The 25,373-nt window shown below is 40.4% G+C and overlaps 1 protein-coding gene across 1 annotated transcript in view; it reads left to right on the top strand.

The window, feature by feature from the left end:
• Window positions 1–13,710: 13,710 nt before the first annotated feature.
• The window catches only part of znf804a (zinc finger protein 804A), a 276,800-nt gene continuing 265,137 nt past the window's right edge, over window positions 13,711–25,373 (top strand). The window contains exon 1 of the mRNA XM_072259769.1: window positions 13,711–13,821. Within this exon, the coding sequence (XP_072115870.1) occupies window positions 13,711–13,821 (111 nt within the window). The remainder of the gene's footprint in view (window positions 13,822–25,373) is intronic.

Genomic DNA, 25,373 nt, shown 5'->3' with positions numbered 1-25,373 from the left:
ATTACCATGCCTCCACTTCTGTGACTAGTTACCATAATAAACATTATAATGTGCAACACACAATCCAGTGCAGAGAGAGAACAGACGCATGGCTCCTACGAAGGTTTAGGAGGCAAGGATCAGACAGGGCTTTGCAGATTTACAAGGTAGCTGGAAAAAAGCTTAAGAATGGTCTTAGGCAAAATAGAAGGGGACATGAGAAGACCTTGGTGAGTAGGATTAAGGAAAATCCCCGAGGTATTCTGCACGCAAGAAAAATGAGGAGAGTGAGGGTAGATCCGATGCGGGATGCCTGGAGTCAGAGGAGTTAGTAGGTGTCCTTAATGAATACTTTTCTTCAGTATTCACGAGTGAGAGGGACTTAACAAATGTAAGGACAGTGCAAAACAGGCTGATAGGCTGGAACAAGTTGTTGCTAAGAAAGAGTTAGTACAGGAACTTCTGAAAAACATTAGTATAGCTAAGTCCCTGTGGTCAGATGGGATACAGCCCAGGATACTACAAGAGTTGAGGGAAGAGTTTGGCATGTCTTTGGTGATGATTTTTGAGTTCTCACTGGCCATGGAAGTAGTACCAGAAGATTAAGGGTGGCAAATGTTATTCCTTTGTACAAAAAAAAGGTAATCAGGATAATTCTGGGAATTATAAACCAGTGAGTCTTACTTTAGTGGCGGACAAAGTATGAGAAAGAATCCTTACAGACATGATTTATAAGAATTTGGAGAAGCATAGTCTGATTATGGATAGTCATCATCACTTTGTGAAGGGCAGGTCATGCCTCATCAGTCCAGTCGAATTCTTTGAGGAAGTCACAAAACAAATTGATGAAGGTAGAGCAGTGGGTGTGGTGTATATGGATCTTGGTAAGTGGTTTGACAAAACTCTGCATGATCGGTTCATTAAAAAAGTCAGGAGGCATGGGATCCAGAGATAATTGGCTGTGTGGATTCAGAACTGGCTTGCCAATAGAAGGCAGAGGGTGGAGCGTACTCTGCCTGGACGTCAATGGCCAATGGTGTTCCACAGGCACCCCTGCTCTCCGTGATTTTTAACATAGAACATAGAACATAGAATAGTGCAGCACAGTACAGGCCCTTCAGCCCACAATGTTGTGCCGACCCTCAAACCCTGCCTCCCATATAAGCCCCCACCTTAGATTCCACCATATACCTGTCTAGTAGTCTCTTAAACTTCACTAGTGTATCTGCCTCCACCACTGACTCAGGCAGTGCATTCCACGCACCAACCACTCTCTGAGTAAAAAACCTTCCTCTAATATCCCCCTTGAACTTCCCACCCCTTACCATAAAGCCATGTCCTCTTGTATTGAGCAGTGGTGCCCTGGGGAAGAGGCTCTGGCTATCCCCTCTATCTATTCCTCTTATTATCTTGTACACCTCTATCATGTCTCCTCTCATCCTCCTTCTCTCCAAAGAGTAAAGCCCTAGCTCCCTTAATCTCTGATCATAATGCATACTTTCTAAACCAGGCAGCATCCTGGTAAATCTCCTCTGTACCCTTTCCAATGCTTCCACATCCTTCCTATAGTGAGGTGACCAGAACTGGACACAATACTCTAAGTGTGGCCTAACCAGAGTTTTATAGAGCTGCATCATTACATTGCGACTCATAAACTCTATCCCTCGACTTATGAAAGCTAACACCCCATAAGCTTTCTTAACTACCCTATCCACCTGTGAGGCAACTTTCAGGGATCTGTGGACATGTACCCCGAGATCCCTCTGCTCCTCCACACTACCAAGTATCCTGCCATTTACTTTGTACTCTGCCTTGGAGTTTGTCCTTCCAAAGTGTACCACCTCACACTTCACCGGGTTGAACTCCATCTGCCACTTCTCAGCCCACTTCTGCATCCTATCAATGTCTCTCTACAATCTTTGACAATCCTCTACACTATCTACAACACCACCAACCTTCGTGTCGTCTGCAAAATTGCCAACCCACCCTTCTACCCCCACATCCAGGTCATTAATAAAAATCACGAAAAGTAGAGGTCCCAGAACAGATCCTTGTGGGACACCACTAGTCACAATCCTCCAATCTGAATGTACTCCCTCCACCACCACCCCCTGCCTTCTGCAGCCAAGCCAATTCTGAATCCACCTGGCCAAACTTCCCTGGATCCCATGCCTTCTAACTTTCTGAATAAGCCTACCATGAGGAACCTTGTCAAATGCCTTACTAAAATCCATATAGATCACATCCACTGCACTATCCTCATCTATATGCCTGGTCACCTCCTCAAAGAGCTCTATCAGGCTTGTTAGACACGACATTTATTTTTATAAATGACTTGAATGAGGAAGTGGAGGAGTGGGTTAAGACCACAAGATACAGGAGCAGAATTAGGCCATTTTGCCCACTGGGTCTGCTCCACCATTCCATTATGGCTGATCTAAGTTTCTTCTCAACCCCAGTCTCCTGCCAACTTACTATATCCCTTCATCTACTGACCAATCAAAAATCTATCAACCATTGCCTTAAATATACATAAAGCCTTGGCCTCCACACCTGCCTGTGGGAAAGAAATTCCTCCTCATCTCTGTCCTAAAAGGACACTGCTTTATTCTGAGCTGTGTCCTCTGGTCTTAGACTCTCCCACCATAGGAAACATTCTCTCCACATCCACACTATCAAGGCCTTTCACCATTCGATAGGTTTCACTGAGGTCACCCCTCATTCTTCTGAATTACAGTGAAAACAGGCCCAGAACCATTAAACGCTCATCAAATGTCAAGCCATTTAATCCTAGAATCATTTTCGTGACTCTCCTTTGAACCATCTCCAGTTTCAGCACATCCTTTCTAAGAAACATTGCACATCCTTTGTGCAATGAACAGGATTTTATAAGTGATCTTGAAGTAAAGGAGCCATTAGGAGGTAGTGACCATAATATGATAAGTTTTTATCTGCAAGTTGAGAGGGATAAGGGCAGATCAGAAGTGTCAGTATTGCAGTTGAGCAAAGGAGACTATGGAGCCATGAGGGAGGAGCTGGCCAAAGTTGACTGGTCGGATACCCCAGCAGAAAAGACAGTGGAACAGCAATGGAAAGTATTCTTGGGAATAATGCACAAGGTGCAAAATCAGTTCATCCCCCGGAGAAGGAAGGATTCAAAGGGGAGAAAGTGGCCACAGTGGTTGACAAAGAAAGTCAGAGATAGCATAGCATTAAAAAAGAAGTATAACAGAGCTAAGGTGAGTGGGAAGATGGATGATTGGGAAATTTTTAAGGAGCAACAGAACTTAACTAAGAAGGCAATACGGGGAGAAAAAATGAGGTATGAACGCAAGCTAGCTAGGAATATAAAGGAGGATAGCAAAAGTTTTTTTAGGTATGTGAAGAGAAGGAAGATAGTTAAGAACAATGTTGGGTCCTTGAAGAATGAATTGGGAGAAATTGTTATGGGAAACAGAGAAATGGCAGACGAATTTAATAAGTACTTTGGATCTGTCTTCACTAGGGAAGACACAAGCAATCTGCCAAATGTACGGATGGGCCAAGGACATAGGGTAACAGAGGAACTGAAACAGATTGACATTAGGAAGGAAACGGTGATGAGTAGACTGATGGGACTGAAGGCTAACAAATCCCCAGGTCCAGATGGTCTGCATCCTAGGGTCTAAAGGAGGTGGCTCTGGAAATTGCGGATGCATTGGTGTTCATTTTCCAATGTTCCTTAGATTCAGGATCAGTTCCTGAGGATTGGCAAATGGCTAATGTTATCCCACTTTTTAAGAAAGGAGGGAGGGGGAAAACAGAGAACTATCATCCTGTTAACCTAACATCAGTAGTGGGGAAGATGCTAGAGTCCATTGTTAAAGATGAAATAGCGGCATAACTTGATAGCAGTGACAGGATTGGGCTGAGCCAGCATGGATTTACCAAGGGCAAATCATGCTTGACTAATCTATTGGAGTTTTTCAAGGATGTAACCAGGAAGACAGACACGGGAGATCTAGTGGATGTGGTGTACCTTGACTTTCAGAAGGCATTCGATAAGGTACCACATAGGAGATTGGTGGGTAAAATCAGAGCTCGTGGCATTGGGGGGAGGATATTGACATGGATAGAAAACTGGTTGGCAGATAGAAAGCAAAGGGTAGCAGTGAATAGGTGTTTCTCGGAATGGCAGGTGGTGACTAGTGGGGTGCCACAGGGCTCTGTATTGGGACCACAGCTGTTTACGATTTATGTCAGTGATTTAGAGGAAGGCATTGTGAATAACATCAGCAAGTTTGCTGATGATACTAAGCTGGGTGGCAGTGTGACATGTGATGAGGATGTTAGGAGAATTCAAGGTGACGTGGATAGGCTGGGTGAGTGGGCAGAAACTTGGCAGATGGCGTTTAATGTGAATAAGTATGAGGTTATTCACTTTGGGAGCAAGAACAGGAAGGCAGATTATTATCTGAACGGTGTGGAGTTAGGTAAGGGAGAAATACAAAGAGATCTAGGAGTACTTGTTCATCAGTCTCTGAAGGTGAATGAGCAAGTGCAGCAGGCAGTGAAGAAGGCTAATGGAATGTTCGCCTTTATTACAAAGGCAATTGAGTACAAGAGCAAGGAAATCCTTTTGCATTTGTACAGGGCCCTGGTGAGACCACACCTGGAGTATTGTGTGCAGTTTTGGTCTCCAGGGTTAAGGAAGGACACCCCGGCTGTGGACGAGGTGCAGCGTAGGTTCACTAGGTTAATTCCTGGGATGTCCGGACTGTCTTACGCAGAGAGGTTAGAGAGACTGGGCTTGTACATGCTGGAATTAAGGAGCTTGAGGGGGGATCTGATTGAGACATATAAGATTATTAAGGGATTGGACAAGATAGAGGCAGGAAATATGTTCCAGATGCTGGGAGAGTCCAGCACCAGAGGGCATGGTTTCAGAATAAGGGGTAGGTCATTTAGGACAGAGTTGAGGAGGAACTTCTTCTCCCAGAGAGTTGTGGAGGTGTGAAACGTGCTGCCTCAGAAGGCAGTGGTGGCCAATTCTCTGGATGCTTTCAAGAAGGAGCTAGATAGGTAACTTATGGATAGGGGAATCAAGGGTTATGGGGACAAGGCAGGAACCGGGTATTGATAGTAGATGATCAGCCATGATCTCAGAATGGCAATGCAGGCTCGAAGGGCTGAATGGTCTACTTCTGCACCTATTGTCTATTGTCTATTGATAAAGGGCCTCCAACATGCTCACAATACTCCAAGTGATGCCTCACCAGTACTTCATTAGGTTTCAACAGTACATCCTTGCTTTTATATTCTAGTCCTCTTGAAATGAATGCCAACATCACATTTGCCTTCCTCACCACAGAATCAACCTGCTAATTAACCTTTAAGGCATCCTGCACAAGGACTCCCAAATCCCTTTGCACCTCAGTTTTTTGTATTTTCTCTCCATTTAGAAAATAGTCAACCCTTTCAGTTCTTCGACGAAAATACATGATCATACATTTCCTGACACTGTATTCCATCTGCCATTTTTTGACCATTCTCCTAATTTGTCTAAGTACTTCTGCAGCCTCGCTACTTCCTGAAAACTACCTGCCTCTCCACCTATCTTCATATCGTCTGCGAACTTTTCATTGAGACAACCAATTGCATCATCCAAATCATTGGCATATAATGTAAAAAGAATTAGTTCCAACACAGACCCAGGTAGTCACCAGTAGCCAAACAGAAAAGGCTCCTTTCATTCCCACTCTTTGCCTCCTGCCAATCAGCCACTGCTTTATCCATGCTAGAATCTTTCCTGTTATACCGAGGGCACGTAGCTTGTTAAGCAGCCTCAAGTGTGGCACCTTGTCAAAGGCCGTCTGAAAGTTCAAGTAAACAACATCAACCGATTCTCCTTTGTTCATCCTGCTTGTTATCTCCCTTCAGACCTTTTAGTTTCCCAAGAAACTTCTCTCTAGTTCATGACCCCTGACACCTAGACTTTCCACCGCACTGCTGGTGTCTTCCACAGTGAAGATTGATGCAAAATACTTCTTCATTTCATCTGCTGTTTCCCTGTCTCCCACTACTACATCTCAAGCATGACTTTTTTTTAAGTTGCCTTCTGTTGGTATTTGAAAGCTTCCCAATACTCTAACTTCCCACGAATTTTGGCTCTATTATATGCCCTCTCTTTGGCTTTTATGTTGACTTTGATTTGTCTTGTTAGCCACAGTTGTGTCATCTTTCCTTCCGAATACATCTTCCTCTTTGGGATGTATATACTCTGTGCATTTCGAATTGTTTCCAGAAATTCCAGCCATTGCTGCTCTGCCGTCATCCCTGCCAGTGTCTTTTTCCAATGAATTCTGGCTAAGTCCTCTCTCATGCCTCTGTAATACTGATACATCTGACTTTAGCTTCTCCTTCTCAAATTTCAGCGTGAATTTGATCACATTGAAATCACTTACCCCCAAGGATTCTTTTACCTTAAGCTCTCTAATGAACTCAAGTTCACTGCATAACACCCAATCCAGAGTAGCTAATCTTCTAGTGGGGTCAACCACAAGCTCCTCCAGAAAGCCATCTCATAGAAACTCCCCCTCCTGTAATGCAGCACCAACTTGATTTTCTGAATCTACCTGCATATTGAAGTCCCCCAACACTATAGTAACATTACCCTTTTGGCATGCATTTTCTATCTCTCGTAATTTGTAGGGCTCATCCTTACCACTGTTTGGGTGTCTGTATACAACCATCAGGGTATTTTTACCCTTGCAGTTCCTTAGCTCTATCCACAACGATTCAACACCCTCTGACTCTATGTCATCTCTTTTTAATGATTTGATCACATTTCTTCCCAACGGAGCAGTGGTGCCCCCTCTGCCTTCCTGCCTATCCTTTCAATACAATGTGTATCCTTGGACATTAAGCACGCAGATAGAATCTTTCAGCCATGATTCAGTGATGCCTACAACATCATACCTACCAATCTGTAATTGCCCAGCAAGGTTGTCTACCTTGTTCCATATACTGTGCACATTCAAATATAGCACCTTTAGTCCAGTATTTACCCTTTTTGATTTTGTCTGCCTTTTACACTGCAGCTCATCCTGTTGACTGCAATTTTGCCCTATCAACAGCCTCTCTTCACTACACATTGCCTCTGCTTGTAAACCAGCTACCTCATCTTCAGCACTATTATCTGCCTTTCCTACGACACCTCTTGCATTGAAATATACTCAGCTCAGGACAATAGTTGTGCAATGCTCAACCTTTTGATTCCTAACTTTGTCTGAGGTTTTCCCAATATTTGCCTCCACAATCTCTTCACTAGATGTTCTGGCACTCTGGTTCCCATCCTCCTGTAACTCTGGTTTAAACGCCACTGTATAGCATTTACAGATCTTCCTGCTAGGATACTAGTCGCCCTTCAGTTCAGGTACAAGCCGTCCCTTCTGTACTGGTCCCACTTCCCTGGAATAGAGCTCAGTGATTGAAAAATCTTATGCCCTCCCTCCTCCACCAACTCCTTATCCAGATATTAAACTGTATAATCTTCCTAGTTCTGGCCTCATCAGCATGTGGCATGGGTAGAAATCCTGAGATCACAACCCTGGAGGTCCTGCCCTTTAACTTAGCATTTACTTCTGGCTGTTCACACTCCCACTTAAGAATGCTGAGGACTTGATCCTGGGACCCTGGCACCCGGGAGGCAACATATTATCCGAGAATCTTGTTTTCGCCCACTAAACCTCCTGTCCTTTCCCCTAAGTAATGAATCCCCTATCACCACCCCATGTCTCTTCTCCCCTCCTTCCCTTCTGAATTACAGAGGCAAACTCAGTGCCAGAGACCCGACCACTGTGACTCTTCTCTCTTGGGTCATCATCCCCCGACAACATCCAAAGTAATAATCCTGTTGTTGAGGGGGTTGGGCACAGGGGTAGTCTGCGCTGGCTCCTTTAACACCTTTCCCCTTACTGATTATCACACGGTTTCCTGTGTCCTGCACCTTGGGTGTAACTACCTCTGTATATGTCCTATCTATCCCCCTTTCAGCCTCCTGAATGATCCAGAGTTCATCCAGTTCCGGCTCCAACTCCTTAATGCGGTTTGCTAGAAGCTGCAACTGGACGCACTTCTCTCAGGTGTAGTTGTCAGGGACACTGGAGGTTTCCTTGCCTTCCCACATCCCACAAGAGGAGCATTTCACTCTTCTTTCTGACATCTCTACTGTCCTAGCTGAGCAGATTTAAAGAAGAGAAGGAAAAAAAACTTGAGCTTTTCTTTCCCTTTGCTTTCTGTGATTGAAGCCTCTCTTCAGAGAACACCACTCTATGTCCACTCACATGACAGCCACTGCAACAACGGCCTCTATGCTTGCCCCTGCCTTCCTTTAATTTGCTCTTCCTAATCAAACCCACACGCCAAATGGTCGCTGCCCAAAGCTCCATTATGCTACTGCAACCTCCTGCTGCCCTTCATCCTCAGGTAGTGTACCTGATTGAAGTCCCCTCCTCTCAGAACTTCCGATGTCTGGATTGGCCGCTGGTCAAAGCTCTATTACTGTTAGTAAGTTTGCAGAAGGCAAGAAGGTGTGCGGTGTTGTGGATAGTGTAGAAGATTATCCAGGGTTGCAACGGAACATTGACAGGATGCAGAGATAGGCTGAGACGTGGCAAGCAGAGTTCAATCCTGAAAAGTATGAAGTAATACACTATGGAAGGTCAAACATGATGGCAGGGTACAAGGTCAATGACAGGATTCATAGCAGTGTGGAAAAACAGAGGGATTTTGGGGTCCACATTCTTAAATCTCATAACATTGCCATACAAGTTGGTAGAGTGGTGAAGCAGGCCTATGGTGTGTTGGCCTTCATTATTCAAGAGTTGAGTTCAAGAGCGAAAAAGGTAATGTTGCAGTTTTATAAATCTCTGGTTAGACCACACTTAAGAGCATTGTGCTCAGTTCTGGTCACCTCATTACAGGAAGGATGTGAAAGCTTTAGAGAGGGCGAAGAGGAGATTTAGCAGGATGCTGCTTTGATTCAAGAGCATGTCTTATGAGGATAGGTTGACTGAGCTAGGACTTTTCTCTTTGGAATGAAGGAGGATGAGAGGTGACTTGAAGGAGGCGTATACAATGGTAAGAGGCAGAGATAGAGTGGACAGTCAGAGATTTTTTTCCCAGGGCAGAAATGGCTGATACAAGGGGGCATAATTTCAATGTGATTTGAGGGAAGCATAGGGGGCATGTCAGCAGTATTTTTTTTAGGATCATTTAAGACACTATTAGATAGGCATGTGGATGAAAAAAAAATGGAGGCCTATGTAGGAGGAAATGGTTGGATTGATCTTACAGTTGGTTAAAAGGCAATACAACATTGTGGGCTGAAGGGCCTGTACTATGTTCTATGTTCTATGCTCTATTTTCTATGATGGCAGTGTTACCGCTGGGGACTGAAGCTACTTGTTTATGTTATGGTCAGGCACAAACCTCGACTGGGTGAGCTCAACGACCTTTTCCTGTATCAGAAGTTCTAAGTATTTTTATTAATTCTCTATGTGCTTCTGCTTGCTGATACCCTGGAATAAAGCAACATTATCTGCTATATAGTTCTGAGTAGAGACTGTGAACTGACAAATATGTGCATCTGTCATATGACATTGCTGTTGTACTGTGGGATTCTCAAACAGAGACAGACAGCAAGCAAGGATAATATTTAGTTTGAATTTGTGGAGAAATCCATCTGACGTCCATTATATTTGTGAAGCAGATTGGGCCAATAATGAGTCGCCAACATGCATCACAAAACATGGTGGGGGAACTCAACTCAAGATGTGAAGAATCTATTGTGCTTACCAAGGTGCAACAGCTGGTTTAGTTCTCCTGTCCAACTGGACAATTGCACTCAATACCTTGCTGAGACTCTTGAGACTGGAAGTCAGGCCCAGTATTTTTCCTGGGACATTACTGTAACTCTTGATAGGCATTTGGTTGGAACCTCACTGACAGGTGGACACTTCTAGTGAGGGCGTGATGGCAAAGCAGAAACAAATCAGAGGGAACTCCAAGATTTAGTATGCTTGTTATGTTTGCCGCATTTCAGATTCACTTTCCACCTAACTAGAAGGGAATGTGAATTTGAAATACGTTTCATACCATACAATGTGTGGCTGAAAAGCACAGAATATCCTGTATAAAATACAAAGAAAATAGGAGCAGGATTAGGCCACTAGGCCTCTGAAGCCTGATAGTCAGTATGTTCCTGGCTAATTGGCCCTTGACCTCAACTCTTTTTCTACAGTATTTCTCTTTAGCCCTTAATTCCCCAATCTTTTAAAAATGGATCTGCCTTCTCTATAAGTATCTGTTCTGATCTGGCCTCCATAGTTCTTTGGGATAGAGAATTCCAGTGATTCAACATTCTCTGCATGAGCATCACTTCAATGACTCCTGTTTCATCCGTTTCTGTTTTTAATTGTTCCTTGCCCTGCCGATTTGTTGAAGGACTAGATCCAATCTTACCTTCCATTAAAGTTCCAATAGTAGCACTTCCAGCAGGGGATGGCACGAATTCAATTAACAGTGGACTGACCAATTACCTTTGTTTTTAACTCCCCCCCAAAAATGCAAAGAAAAAAAAACAAATGTATCGTTATACTGTCTACTTGGTCATCCTTGGTGAAAATCGTTAAGTCAGCTAAAGCCATACCTCCAGTTCAAGGCTGTTCAGCCCAAAGTGGCTCATTTGCCACTGTAGCGGAATTGATCATTCAAAGAACTCCAGACCACCAGCTTCGCAAGTCCACTCCCATTCTCTGCACGTACCCTGCTACTCATCCACAGGAAAACGACAGGATCAGATTAGCTGCCCATTTTATACCCAATTCTGTTTTACATTTCTTTGAACTCATTAAAATTACCCGCAGTATAGTTAATTAACAGAATGACTTGTAAGCACCTTCATCAAACGACAGAGTCTGACTAATTGCATTTAAATGTATCTACAATTAGATGCTTACGGCTGTTAATATTGTTATCTCCTGCTGCTTTACAGGAGCTCCAGTGGCTGTTGGACTGCTGCAAAATGCCTGAATGTGGGCCACATACTGGTACACTCAGAACAGTGTGAAATATTACATCATATACAACATAATGGTTGAGCTTTTTCACTTCTACGCTCACTGCTCTGTGATTTCTGATCCAACGTACTAAAGGGGAGCAACACAAAAATCGCAGGCTTGATATGGAGCAGCAGAAATTCCCAGTGAGTGTTGGAAAGGAGAAGATTTCTGGGATCAAAAGGAAAGGGGTCCTCAAAAGCAGGATTTTAAACAAACTGTACAGAGAAAGTGAGATTTTTTTTAACTACTGCTGTAAATTTGAACCATTTCCATTTTCACCTTACCTCAACCCAATGCACACTAATTGAGCGGGAATGTATAGTGTGGAGTTAAGCTCGGAATGAAAAGGCCCACCTCTTGCCCTCAGAGTTGCCCTGTGCTGTGAAGCAGAAATTTGCATCAGGTTGGCATAAAAAGATGACATAAATCATCTGGCATTTTCTCCTGAAGAGGGAAAAAATAAGTGCATGAGTCAAGCTGGTAATTTAATACCCTCTGGAGAATCACTGCCTCTGGCCAATATTACAGATAAATCCCGGAAGGTTCTGTACAGTTCAGATCATTTTAAATTAGCTTAAACCTGATCTTTACTGGGAAGCCTGACTAAACAAAGTAGAGATGATATTATAAAGGAAGAACACAGACAAAGTGAGGTCCTGTTTGTTTTGCAAATTAACACATTCACCTTAAGGAATTTGAAGAATATTCTTTAAAGATTCTTGCAAAATCAAGAAAATCTATGTTATCTAAAGCCAGAACAGGAGAATTAAGTGCAAAGGATTATACAGAAATAACTCTGAAAGGGCTTCATTCTAGTGAGCAGCATAGCATAACTACAGAAAGATACAGGGTAAAACAAGTTACTACTGCTAAAGCCATGGAATCTATTTACATCAGGATTCTTAGAAAATTAAGAATACTTTAGGCAAGTTTCTCCTAGCTACTTTTTCATAAGTCTGCAATGATTTTGCTATTAAATACTAGGAATTTGAATAGGTTTGACATTTGAGAGTTGCTATTATCACAAATATCACTCCACTATAAGCAAAATGGGCAAATACTTGCTAAGATGGTTATATGAACTCTTAGTGCTTTTTCTTCACTAAGGGAGATAAATTTCTTACTTTCTATTTTTTAATAAATTTGCTAAAGTGTTTTAAATAAAGTGTTGATTTCATTAAAATGGTGAATAGAAAAAAAACAGTTACTAAGCACATCATTAATTAGTTCAGTAAAAGAGGCAGAGATAAATTTCTACCCCTCCCCCCATGGTGTTAGATCACGCACATAGCAAATGATTCATGTGAATGTGAATGTGATTGTCCAATACTTATCAGCAAAATTGTATTAATAGAGTCACTAAAGATTTTTTTCTGGCACATTTTGAATACTTTGCCAACTAATTATGTTATACAAAATCCAAATGATGGATTAGATCATGCTCACTGAAATCTTCACATTTCTAATGATTGCTTACTGGAAAAATATAATTTGCTGTTAAGACGCTGCAGCTAGAGATGAATTCAATACAAGACCCATATGGCTGGCCATCTGGGGATTCATAGATTTACTTCAGGGATATTTGAAGCACATCATCCAAATTGCATGAAGAAGTCATGTGTAATCAGGAGAAAAAATATGATACGTCTGCGAAGAAAGCTAAGATTTTAAGAAAACAACAACTCGTACTTTGACTATAATTCAGGGTAAAACGTAACTGAAACACAAGTACCTTTCCCCAAGATTGAGAGCTGGTGATCAAGCTGTATTTCACAGGAATCGTTGTGGAGACAGCTACAGCACATTCAATATCGTGTCAGTCGGGCAAAACAATGTTTTCAATGAGTTCTCTCTAGTGGCTCGTGTAACAGTAAATGAGACAATTCAATTACGTTTTGCCTCGAGACAATGTTTGGAAATACCTGCCTTGATTTGCTGGTCCTCTTGTGAGGTCCTCAAACACGTCCCCTCCCTCAAATATATTATTTTGTCAGACTGAATGCGTTATGTGATTATGATATGAATAATCATTCTATCTGGTAATGTACGGAGGTAGAATAGACTGTCCTGCGCTGTGTTTGCTGTCAGCTGTCAAACTATAGTTCTTGCTTTGGTCCCTATGAAACTCTTTTACCTGCACTGATCTTGCAACGATTCTTATGAATGCTGTTGCAGCTGTCTGCTGGTTGGCCGAGACTTGCCATGTGCACAGCTCTGTGAGGCTGAGTCAGTAATGTGTAGAAGCAGCATGTGACATATGTACTTCTCAGACAGCTTTCAGTATTGGGCTAGTGGCTTTCTGCCATTGGCCCGGTGCAATGGACCAGCAGCTCTTTGTGGTGTGTAATATTATGCCTGTGAGAGACTGAGGTTTTAGAAGTCTCATTCGCGCAGCAGAGATGCAAAGAGATTGGGTGCACTGTTTTAAGCAGAGCGAATCAGCAGTAGACGGGAAAGATGACTAGCTAATACCTCATTTGCTTATGCTGATATACCAGAGTGAAACAAGAGAAAAAGAGGAGCAGCGTTCATTGAGCGCCGTGTGTTCCCAGCTCAGATCATCAGCAGGCTTCTCGTTTGCAATCCACTTGAACTGTATGCACTGTGTGCATGGGAGCTACAGCACCATATGGCGTGTTACTATATTGTCATCAGCTCTACACACCTTAGCAATGGCCATTTCAGAAACATCAAGGGAGTTTTCCGGGGCCCACTCTGCAAGAATGGAAGCAAGACGCTGGTATTTGTTTTATTTTAAGCTTATTGCGGAAAGTTAATTGAGCAACTGACTTAAAGCTTAAACTTTACTTGTTTATCTCGCCGGTATGTTCTGCGTGAAATCTACATCATGTTTGCAATTTTTCTCAGTAGTTTTTGGGTTAATGAAGTAAGAGAAAGCTGATAGGCGCTTCGATTACTTGCAATGACTTAAGATGACTTAATAAATGGCTGCAATAAAATATTTTGCGGGGGTGGGGCGGTGGGCTTGAAATTCCAGTAACATACAGCAAATGTAATTACCTGCCATTGTGTTATTTAGGGTTCTTTAGCTAAATGAATTCTCACTTTAGTGCTTTTGCGAGATTCCCAAACCATCCAGGGCCAACTGCCATGAAAGCAGGGTTCTGATAATTGTATGACAGACCAGTGCTTAACTATTTGTTATTTCATTGTCATGGAAATAGCAACAATATCTGCTTTATATGCAGATCCGTTTTATTTTCATCTCAGCCCTTCCTTAATCCTTTTATTTGTTACCATTGCTGGGCTGCCTAACAGCAGCAGTATAAGATGAGAACAACTTGCTTACACTTCATCTGTTTGCTTACCGAGCCTAAATTTATCCCATCCCAGAAATGAGACAAACTGCAGAATGAAATGGTGAAAGTGAAATGTATCTGGTTAAAGCACCTGCAGGGAAATCTCTTAAAATGGCCTTTCGGATGGTTTTGCTTTCTGGTGCCAGGTTTAGTCAGACCATTCCAATAGAATATTCATTCAGACCTACTTGCTTAACAATTTTTTAAGGAAGTTATACAATACTTTGTATTACCAAGGGCAGTCTGCGACTGCCTGGGTGTGTCAGTTAGTTGCTCTTAACTTCTCTTGTTATTTCATATTACAGAATAAGATCAACAAATTAACAAGATTGTGTTCAAGCTCATTTGACATTGATTTTGAAAAAGCTACAACTGAGCCAAAGACTAAATGATGGGATTTATTTTCATTTGTATCTTAATCAGAAATTTATTTAAAGCTTGAAAGCCTAGAACATGTCAAGTAGAAACAACATTAAACATATATCCTTAAGACTTTGACTGGGGGAATAGAGCTAAACTTACTAAATTCCAACAAGTAATTTTTGCAAGAATATTACTTAATTAATTGGACTAATTACACCATAATGCACATATGGGCATAACTACTGTTTTGCCTGCTCGACATAGTACCTGTTAAGTACATTGGTGGCGACTAAGTGTAACTACATCAATTTTAGAAGTTTCATTGGCTTTCAGCTAGTGTTATTATGCTGTAAACTCACTTGACAAAGGAAAAATAATGGAAAAGGCATTGTTTAAAAATACTCCAGAGATTGTACTATAGTGTTTCAGCTGCGTAAACTATATATATGTTATAAGTTCCTATGGTTCAGCTCTATGATTACTGAAACCACACCAGCAAATGGATAGCCTGGAGTGTGGAACATACTGAGAAACAGAATGTGTGAACATTTTCCAAGCTTGCAGTGATTGCAGGTCAGTAGCATGAGTAAAAATAACCAGCCAATCTAGAAACATTTTAATTAAAGATTTAAACAAAATGTTAATTGGAAATGCAAATATTTCCTGACACTTTGCGTAATGTATGCCAATTCTATAAATCAGCTATATCAGCATCTTCAGATTTTTACCATCATATTTATGTGCATTTCAAATTTGAAATGGTGACAATGACCAAAGTCACAATACTCCAGGGCTAATAAAAATCAGCAAAATCCTTAGATAAAAAGAAAGAATTGTGAAGCGCACAAATCATGTATCTGTGGCCTCTGGAAGATAGTAAAACAATGCCACCAAGAAGGGATTCAAAAAGGAGAATGGAATCTTATTTTTAATGGATTTTTTAAATATTCAGTTTGGTGGAACACACTATTAAGATGTTCCACCAACCTTAGTCATACCTTAACTAAAGTGCATAAATTTTTGGGCAGCACACTTCCAGTGCACTCACTAGAATACTCAATGTGTTAAATTGCTGTCTTACACAAACTTCACTTGCATTTTATTGCACTAGAATTGCTCTAGGATTATTTGACCAAGGTATTCAACACAAAAGGACAGTATAGTAAGTGTTCCCAGAAAAGCTATCTCCTCTGCTGGTGGGAATGGAGTAAAAGTGAACTTAACCATAGAACTAGACCTAAGCCAGTTATGAGAATTTTAGTTAAGTGCTTTTTCACATTGGAGAGTGAAGTCCTGGAAATGTCGTCCCCCCAAGAGGCAGTGGCACTGGGCTAACTGCACCCTACATGACCAGGATTGACAGAGTCTTGTTAAGGAAATGATCAAAAGATGTGGATCAAAGGTGAGCAAACAGGATCAGAATGCAGATTAATTAATGGTGAAACAGACCTGGATCAGACTGAATGGCCTATCCTTGTACCCGTGTCCCCAAGTAATCTAATTTCCAAGACCAATTTGTTGTAAACTATACTACAATTACCTGAAGATAGTTCATAGTTTTATTAGTTTTATGTGTTATAAATGCTTTTGTTACTTGACAACTAATGGTTTCCATTTGCTGTTTGAATATTAGAGATTTAAAATATATTGTGAGTTTCAAATGATTTTTGTCTTTGAAAACATTAGAAGAACAATCAAAAATAAATATGTGAGATTTGGGAGTGTCAGATGTTATAATAGTGCTCTGTAAATAATAAGGTGCACATACGCTTAAAGAGGTTTAAAAAGGATGAGGTAATATAGTTTTCTACTAAACAAAAGTGTAAGGACTAAAACTTGGTTATTTAGTTACTTGTATGCACAGAATGAAAAAAACACATTGGGGCTGTGCTATTATTATTTTTATTCACAATGACCAAAGAAAGGATTTCATCTTTAAAACTAAAGTTAGTATTTTGAAAAGCTACCAGACTGTGGCAGCAGTCAGCAAGAGGAGATGGTTTAGAAGCATATAGTATATACTGAAAGGGGTACAAGAGACAGACTGATAAATGATATATTTTATGTGTTGTACCTCGAATTCCATCTCGAATGAACAGAACAGACTTAGACTGTTGGTAGTGATTACCACTGAAGTTTATGGAGTGCTTCAGTAACCTATAAATGGGATTTATTTAGAGGGTTGTTTCACTGAATGTAAAATCACAAAGGAAGATCTGTAAAACTTTATTTTTCATCTTGTGAAAGCAAAGCTTCAACATGTGGCTCGTTAAATTAAACTATTTGGGAGAAACATTCTCAGTTGCGAGACTGGAAGTCACAGATGCCCATCGTTCACAAAAACTTGTGTTAATTGAATGAAATTTACAAGTTCTATTTTGGACTGTTAGGTGTTGCACAACAGAGAAGCTGTTCTGAAGTGAAGGATCAACTTTTATTCTCAGTTAATGTAACTGATCTTGTGGCTTATTCCAGCTGTAGAAAATTGTGTTGCATGCACTTCAATTTTAAGGTGCATTAAAAATGTGAGAAAATTTGTAGGGGGTGGTGGTTGAGGTGAAAGGGGGTATTGGGGAGGGAGGAACTTGATGGTCCTGTGTTCTACACTAAACGTTTTAAATTTACTTTTAATATTAATTATATTGTGCAGTATGAACTTGTGTGATATCTGAAAACTTTCACAGTGGTACAGAAAGTGGACGACTTGGAATTTGTTCAGTAATAGATTAAGCACAGATGAATTATTAGCATTATTAAACTAATTCTCTGACTCAGAACTTTACCTTTCTACGTGTTACATTATTTTATTCACTTTATATTCAGGAATAGTGCATTAGTTTGAGTGATAAAATTCATCTTTTTAAATTGAAACAGTGTAAAACCTCATGTACATCATTATGTAATCTAATAGTGGTGGCCTAGCTTTGAATTGAAAATTATGATTCTGAATTGCACCCTATCTTACATTTTGGGTTAAAATAATCTATGTAATATATAACCTCCAGTTTAGAAATTTTCTTTCACATGAAACAAGACAAATGAAATGCAAGAGGTTCATATCACAGTTTGTCGGAAGGAAAGCATTATTAATGCATTGCAACTTCCATCTATTGTTCAGTTCTGCTACCTGATGTATTACGAGCTGAATACGTTCACTATGTATTCAATGAAAAGAGCTAGAAAATGGAAGCTATCTGAAATGTGCTTAAAAAAATAATGTGCGTGCTCATTCCTTTAATGAAGAGACATAACAAAATCAATGCAAATCACTTTAAGTTCATTGGAAAAGTTATTTTAAGGCAGCTTTACTTTGTGATTCAAAAGAGCTCCTGATGGATGTGCTGCATTTACAAGTTGCAGTATAATCTTCTTCCAAATGTGGATTAAACTAAATTCCTCTTTATGTGTGCTTTAATAATCTTAAAGAACATCTGTCCATCATTTAATTAGCTCAGCATTAGTTGCAAGTTTATGTTCTTGTACAGGCAATAAGAATTAATGCAGGTTTATGAAGAATTTAAGACAAATTATTGAAGTTCAGATTAATGATTTAACATGAGCAGTGCTGAACAAAGCTGCCTAATATTTTAAAAAAATTTCTATGTTGGGAAGCAGCAGAAGTGCTCTATGTAAGGCCTATATTGGAGCAATTAAATTGATATGTTGTCTCCATCTGGTTGCATCATCATTCTTGAAGGAGGGTTTTTTGAGCCAACAATTTCATTTACAAGGCTATACTGGATCTCCAGGCTCCTTTTACATTTAAACAGCCATTTTCATCTTTTGACTCACAGGTGAGTTCTAAAATTGAGTTTAAAAATGACACCAAGGGGAAATTAACCATGAAACATGCAGAGTTTAGGTTGGCTGAATGTTAGGTTTTATACACATGGGAAAACCTTTGCTTAGTTAAGGGTGTTTTTGGATGGAATTTCATATTAGAGCTGGTAATTTGTAAAGGTTGCCTTGAAAGATTAAAGGCACATGATATTAAGTCTTGTCAAGCAGAAAAGGCAGGAGAAAGTGGATTTGGGAGCGGGGCAGGAAGATGATTTCACCACATTGTCGGTGATTCATTATAAAACTAGGCTTCAGTGGTGTACACCACCTTCCCTCAGTCTTGGAGATCAAATTAGTAAACATTATTACTAAAAATACTTTGCTCATACTAAAGATAGTGAAATCAATAACACACAAAGAAAAGGCAAAGAAACCATTGGAAGGAGAGCAAGTGCTCTATGGATTAGTGATTCATTTGCACGTGCACTCAGTGGTGAGCTGTAGTCAAGAGCTGGGTCAATTAAAGGAACCATTTTGTGAATGTCCTTTCCCCTTTGTCCATCTGACCTAGTCCTTTTAGCTTGGGACAATGTGTCCATTATTGCAGAATGTCATGTAATCTAATATAATTATGATGTAGTGAGATAACTGACCAAATATCAGTCTGGCAGGTAACATGATAGAAATTGGAACACGTGCATAATTAATGTCAGTTTTTATTTGTAACTGTTGTTACATAAAATATTGTATCAGGTTTCTTTCCAAATGTCCTGAGAGATACTTTATCCAGATAATTGAAAGTTAAAAATAACTTGCCCAAAATTTAAGATACAATTGCATTGATATACTGATGTTAAAACTGGAATTATGCAAACTGGAAACAGCTTTGCGCTCATTTATAGAATTCATTATGTAATGAGATGGAGGTTGTGTTCTCAGTGCTTCAGAAGGGATTAGGATTATGATTAAATAGACTATGCAGTACTTTGTGGAATCATAATTAAACAGGGGCATGTGTTGCCTTATTGAAAGATCTTTAAATAAAGACATGCAGTATTTGCATGAGACACAGGTGGATGTCCCACTTCATTTGGAATATAACTACTCTCTCAATTAATGGTATGAACAAATATTAGTTCAATAGTCCTCCTATTTTCAACTAATAATAATGTATATTTTGTTTATTATTTCAGATGCAGACATATATTCACATTTCGTAATAGCTGATTTTAAAAGCTACGTGTTTGGCACACTTTTAAAGATGGTTTTTAACATTTGCTACTTTATATTTGACTTCATCCGGCTTCTGTTTAAACAGAGGGGCAAATACTGAAATTTCAGTATTCTTTGGTGTGTATAATACAGGAGGAGATAAGACTCCAGATCTGTATTTCACTTTAAAGTAGACATTTGATATCTTCACTGTTGATAAAAATACTGTTGTGACTGGATATAGTTAGTTTCAGCACATAAGTTAACAAAGCTGTTGTTCCATTGAAATTTCACAGATAAAACACTGCTGTGAAATGCCTGATGACAATGACATCTGCTTCCCTCTTAAATTTTACAATATTCTGCATTTCATTTTCTGAATAGATATTTTAAAATGGCTGCATTAAAATCAAAGGTCTTTGTTTTTTTTTCACTTTCTACTGTTGCCCTCATTTAATACACAATTTCCAAGGTACAAACTACTTACCAGGCAAATACTTCAGTTCAATCTGCTCTTTCTGCTACCCCCTTGCGAATACTGAGCCATCTTTACTTAATCATTCAAATTCAAGGAATCAGTGGGTAGGTAAAGTGAAGCTGTTGGATTCCAGCACATATTAGACATCAGTACACCATTAACAAAGGAAATTGCTGAGGCAAAGGAAGTGGAGGGATTGCAAAAGAATTTTGAAAATGATAGGCAGAATCTTGTTGTTCTTAGAAATGCACCTTTTAATTTGCTCTCTATCTACTGTAGTTAAGTACACAGGTTTTTTTTCTTTTGATGCTTCAATTACTTTAATAGGATTTTGGGAGCTTGGAGCAGGAGTCAGGACACCTATTACGAAGAGCCAGATAGACACTACTGATGCAAGTGACCAGCCAAAGGAAAGGTTTATCTATAGACTGACAATGGGCATTAAAGAGTGCCATTTGCTTCATTTTCCTTGAAAAGATACATAGAAATCTACAGCACATTACAGGCCATTCGGCCCACAGTGTTGTGCCGACCATGTAACCTACTCTAGAAATTGCCTAGAATTTCCCTAGCGCATAGCCCTCTGTTTTTCGAAGCTCTTAAAAGATCCTATTGTATCCGTTTCTGCCACCGCCGGCAGTGCATTCCATGCACCCAGTGCACTCTCTGTGGAAAAACTTACCCCTGACATTCCCTCGGTACCTATTTCCAAGCACCTTAAAACTATGCTCTCTCATGTTAGCCATTTCAGTCCTGAGAAAGAGCCTCTGGCTATCCACATGATCAATGCTCCTCATCATTACGTGTAAGAATTTCAAAACAAGAGAAAATCTGCAGATGCTGGAAATCAAACTAATACACACAAAATGCTAGAAGGACTCAGCAGGCCAGGCAGTATCTATGGAAAGGAATAAACAGTCAAGATTTCTGGCTGAGACTGTTAATCAGGACTGGGAAAAAAAAGATGAGAAATCAGCACAAGGAGATGGCGGAGGGAAAGAAGAGGTACAAGGTGCTAGGTGATAGGCGAAACTGGAAGGGGGAGGTGGTGAAGTATAGAGCTGGAAGGTCGATTGGTGACAGAGATAAAGGGCTGGAGAAGGGGGAATCTGATAGGAGAGGATAGAAGCCCATGGAAGAAAGAGAAAGGGGAATAGCACCAGAGGGAGGTGTTGGGTAAATAAGGAGATGAGGTGAGAGTGGGGAATGGTGAAGGAAGGGGCAATTGCTGGAAATTCGAGAAATTGATGTTCATGCCATCAGGTTGGAGGCTAACCAGATGGAATATAAGGTGTGGCTCCTCCAACTTGAGTGTGGCCTCATCGTGGCAATGGAGGAGCCCAGTAACTTAGATGTTGGAATGGGAATGGGAAGTAGAATTGAAATGGGTGGCCACCGGGAGATCCACTTTATTTGGCAGACAGAGCATAGGTGCTTGGCAAAGCGATCTCCCAATCTGCATCAGATCTCACTGATAAACAGGAGGCCACACTGGGAGCACTGGATACAGTAGATGAACCCAACTGACTCACCAGGTGAAGTGTCGCCTCATCTGGAGGGACTGTTTGGGACCCTGAATGGTAGTGAGAGAGGTGTAGGTGCAGGTGTAGCACCTATCTGCTTACAAGGCTCCGCACCAGGAGGGAGATCAGTGGGGAAGCATGAATGGACAATGGAGTTGCATAGAGAGAGACCCCTGCAGAAAATGGTGGGGGGGAGGGAAAGATGTACTTGGTGATGGGATCCCTTTGGAGATGGTGAATGTTATGGCAAATTATTTGCTGGACGCAAAGGCTGGTGGGGTGGTAGGTGAGGACAAGAGGAACCCTATCCTGGTGGGGTGGCAGGTGGATGGGTGAGGGCAAATGCACGTGAAATAGAAGAGATGCTGGTGAGGCCAGTGTTGTTAGTGGAGGATGGAAAGCCCCTTTCTTTGAAGAAGGAGGACATCTTATTAGTTCTGGAATGAAAAGCCTCATCTTGAGATAGCTGGGACCCACGTGAATGCCCATGGTTACAGCTGTCGTTTGAAGGAAGTGGGAGGTTCCAAAGGAGAAGTTATTGATAGTGAGGTCCAGTTCTACCAGATGGAAGAGGTGGTGGTGGAGGGGAACTGGTTGGGTCTGGTGTTCAGAAAGAAATGGAAAGCTTTGAGGCCTTCCTGATGGGGAACCGAGGTGTACAGGGACTGGACAACCTTAGTGAAAATGAGATGACTAGGGCCAGGGAACTTGAAATCATTGAAAAGATCAAGAGAGTTTGTGTCTTTTTTAAAAATAATGGGATGAACCTGGAGCAAGCTTTCATGAAGATGGACAGGTGTCTGGTGAAAGGTTTAAGTGGGTATTCATCATATGAACCAGGAATAATGAAGTGAAGCGCAGATTTTGGACAGATCAGGGTTTGAACCTTTTGATTGACTTAGTAAAAGCAACTTGTTCTCTCACTGCCTGCAATGTTTTTCTTTCTGGTGATAGATATCCAACCTTCTCCAATCCAGTACTCAATCATAAGCATCTAGATTAAATTTCAGTCCAAGGTAGAGGGAGCCCTACGGTTCTCGAGATGCTGTTTTGATTGACTTGTTCTTAGAAATCAATGTAAAATGTTCTTGGAGCAATTTCAAAGGCAAACAGGAAACACTCTCTGGTGTCCTGACCAATATTGACCCCGCAATACATGTCAGATTATCTGGTCAGGTTCCCGGTGTGTTTTATGGGATCTTGCTGAATCTAAATGATCTGCATGTTTCACTATATTTCAAAATGTATTACATCTGCTGGTATCAACTTTGGGTTACTGTGAAAGAGATGTGAATGGCAATCTGTAAATGTGAGTCTTTGTTGCTTTGCGTCACAATTAGATATTAGTCAAACTTAGGACAGAAGTTGTAATGAGCTGAGCATGTGACCTGATGTACAGGAGAGTAATGTTATTAGTACAGCTGAAGTTACTCAATTAATAAGCTGAATTTGATTCATAGGAGCATGCTGCATTTGAAATAATAATGCTCTGTGCCAACTGAATATTTGTTGGTTTACTTTATCCTACATTTGTCTTCAGTGAGTGAACCTGCAAATAATCAAACCTTAACATCAAAATGATGTAAACTTTGAAAATATTAATTCCCCTAAATAAAATATGTTGATCGTCTGACATAATATTCCAGCAAGTAAATAATCTTGGGGTTCAGTAAAACTATTTTTGATTGCACTGTGCTCCCTGTTTATTTTGTTATCTGTATCCTCTCATTGGATTCCTGTCCTGTTGTCTGAGGATGGCTATCTTATTATTATCTTATACTTTGAATTGCTACTTATTCTTCCATCAAAATTGGGGGTGAGGATGGGGAAGTGAGGAAAAATAGCTTTGAAGGTCCCTTGGAAAACATAAACTGTGACTCAAGTTAGTCCAAAGCTTGCTTGTAAGTACTGATAGTACTCACACTATGGCATATATTCCATTGACAAGATGCTTTGGCTGCAGTTGTCAAATGTGTATCGTACTTGTATTTTTACTACATGATTGTTTTGGTATCTCCCAATATTTGGAAAACACAATGAAGTTAGAGAAACTATCAGCAAAATGTTAATTTAATTAAGTTAACTATAATTTCTGGACTGCTAGAATAACCTCTGTGTCAGCAATGTTGATTTAAAGTTTTCTTTGTTGCATGAATATTTGATCCTTTAGATATCTATTTTAGAAAAAAATATTTTCCTTAATTATATCTTCAAACAAATGCACAATACTGAAACATTGGTTTAAGTAACAATCATATTGTTTTGTTCGGTAGATTTATTTGTCATATGGTTATTATTACCTTTTGTAACTTCAAAACATTAATTCAAAAGAAGACTGGGGAGTCTGGGAATGAGGGTCTAACTTTGTGCTTTACTTTAAGTGAGGCGTGCACGTATCACGTGGTAGTGTGATGATGTATGCAGATCACATATTTATACACATAACCTGCAATGAATTATTTAAGTGAACAAGAAAGCTTAATATATATCACAAACGAGAAAATCAGCAGATGCTGGAAATCCAAGCAACACACACAAAATGCTGGAGGAACCCATTAGGTCAGGCAGCATTTATAGAAAAGAGTACAGTCAATGTTTCGGGCAGAGATCATTCATCAGGACTGAAGAAAGAAAAGATGAGGAGTCAGAGTTAGAAGGTGGGGGAGGGGAGGAAGAAACACAAGGTCATAGGTGAAACCAGGAAAGGAGGAGGGTGGTGTATATGTGTATATACATATACATATGTATATACATTCAGCCAGAGACTCATTCCACCGAGATGCAGCACTGAGCGTCATAGGAAGTCATTCCTGCCTGTGGCCATCAAACTTTACAACTCCTTCCTTGGAGGTCAGACACCCTGAGCCAATAGGCTGGTCCTGGATTTATTTCATAATTTACTGGCATAATTTACATATTACTATTTAACTATTTATGGTTCTATTACTATTTATTATTTATGGAGCAACTGTAACGAAAACCAATTTCCCCCCAGATTAATAAAGTATGACTATATATATTTAAATTTTATATATTTTAACATCTATGAGATCCCCTCTCATTCTCCTGAACTCCAGGAAATACAGCTCAAGGACTGCCAGACGTTTGTAACATGCTGTAAGGTTTCACTGCCAATGTAATGGCTTCTCTGTAATGTTCCACTGCTGAGGTAATGGTTTCTCTGTAGCAGCAATGTTTGGGTTATGACTAGAGATAACGGGGCATGCCAATCAATGAGCGGGATGCTGTTCTTTCTTGTCTATCTGGGAGCCTGGAATTTGCGGTCTTTTGTCGGGGAGAGATGAGAGAAAACACGAATGGAGAAAGTTGGGAGACCACTGGACGGAGTGGACTTGGAGCGAGGGTCCGAAGGTCAGTGATGAATGGAGGAGGTCGATGGTGGACGAATGGCCTTATCAGCGAGCACCAACATTAGATTGTTTCATGACAGTAGGCCCTTTTTTCCCTTTTTCCTTTTTTCTGTTTTCTTTACTAACCACATAGTCAAATTAAGAATTATAAAGCTCAATCACTTAACCGCATATTGAGTACCCTTTGCTATTTTGTGGTGCTGATTTGTAACAGGGCGCAGCATTCATCCAAACAAGATATCTTA

The sequence above is a fragment of the Mobula birostris genome, chromosome 6, assembly GCF_030028105.1.
Source record: "Mobula birostris isolate sMobBir1 chromosome 6, sMobBir1.hap1, whole genome shotgun sequence".
NCBI lineage: Eukaryota > Metazoa > Chordata > Chondrichthyes > Myliobatiformes > Myliobatidae > Mobula > Mobula birostris.
Note: the sequence above shows the minus strand (reverse complement) of the source record. Positions and strands in the feature narration are given on the sequence as shown.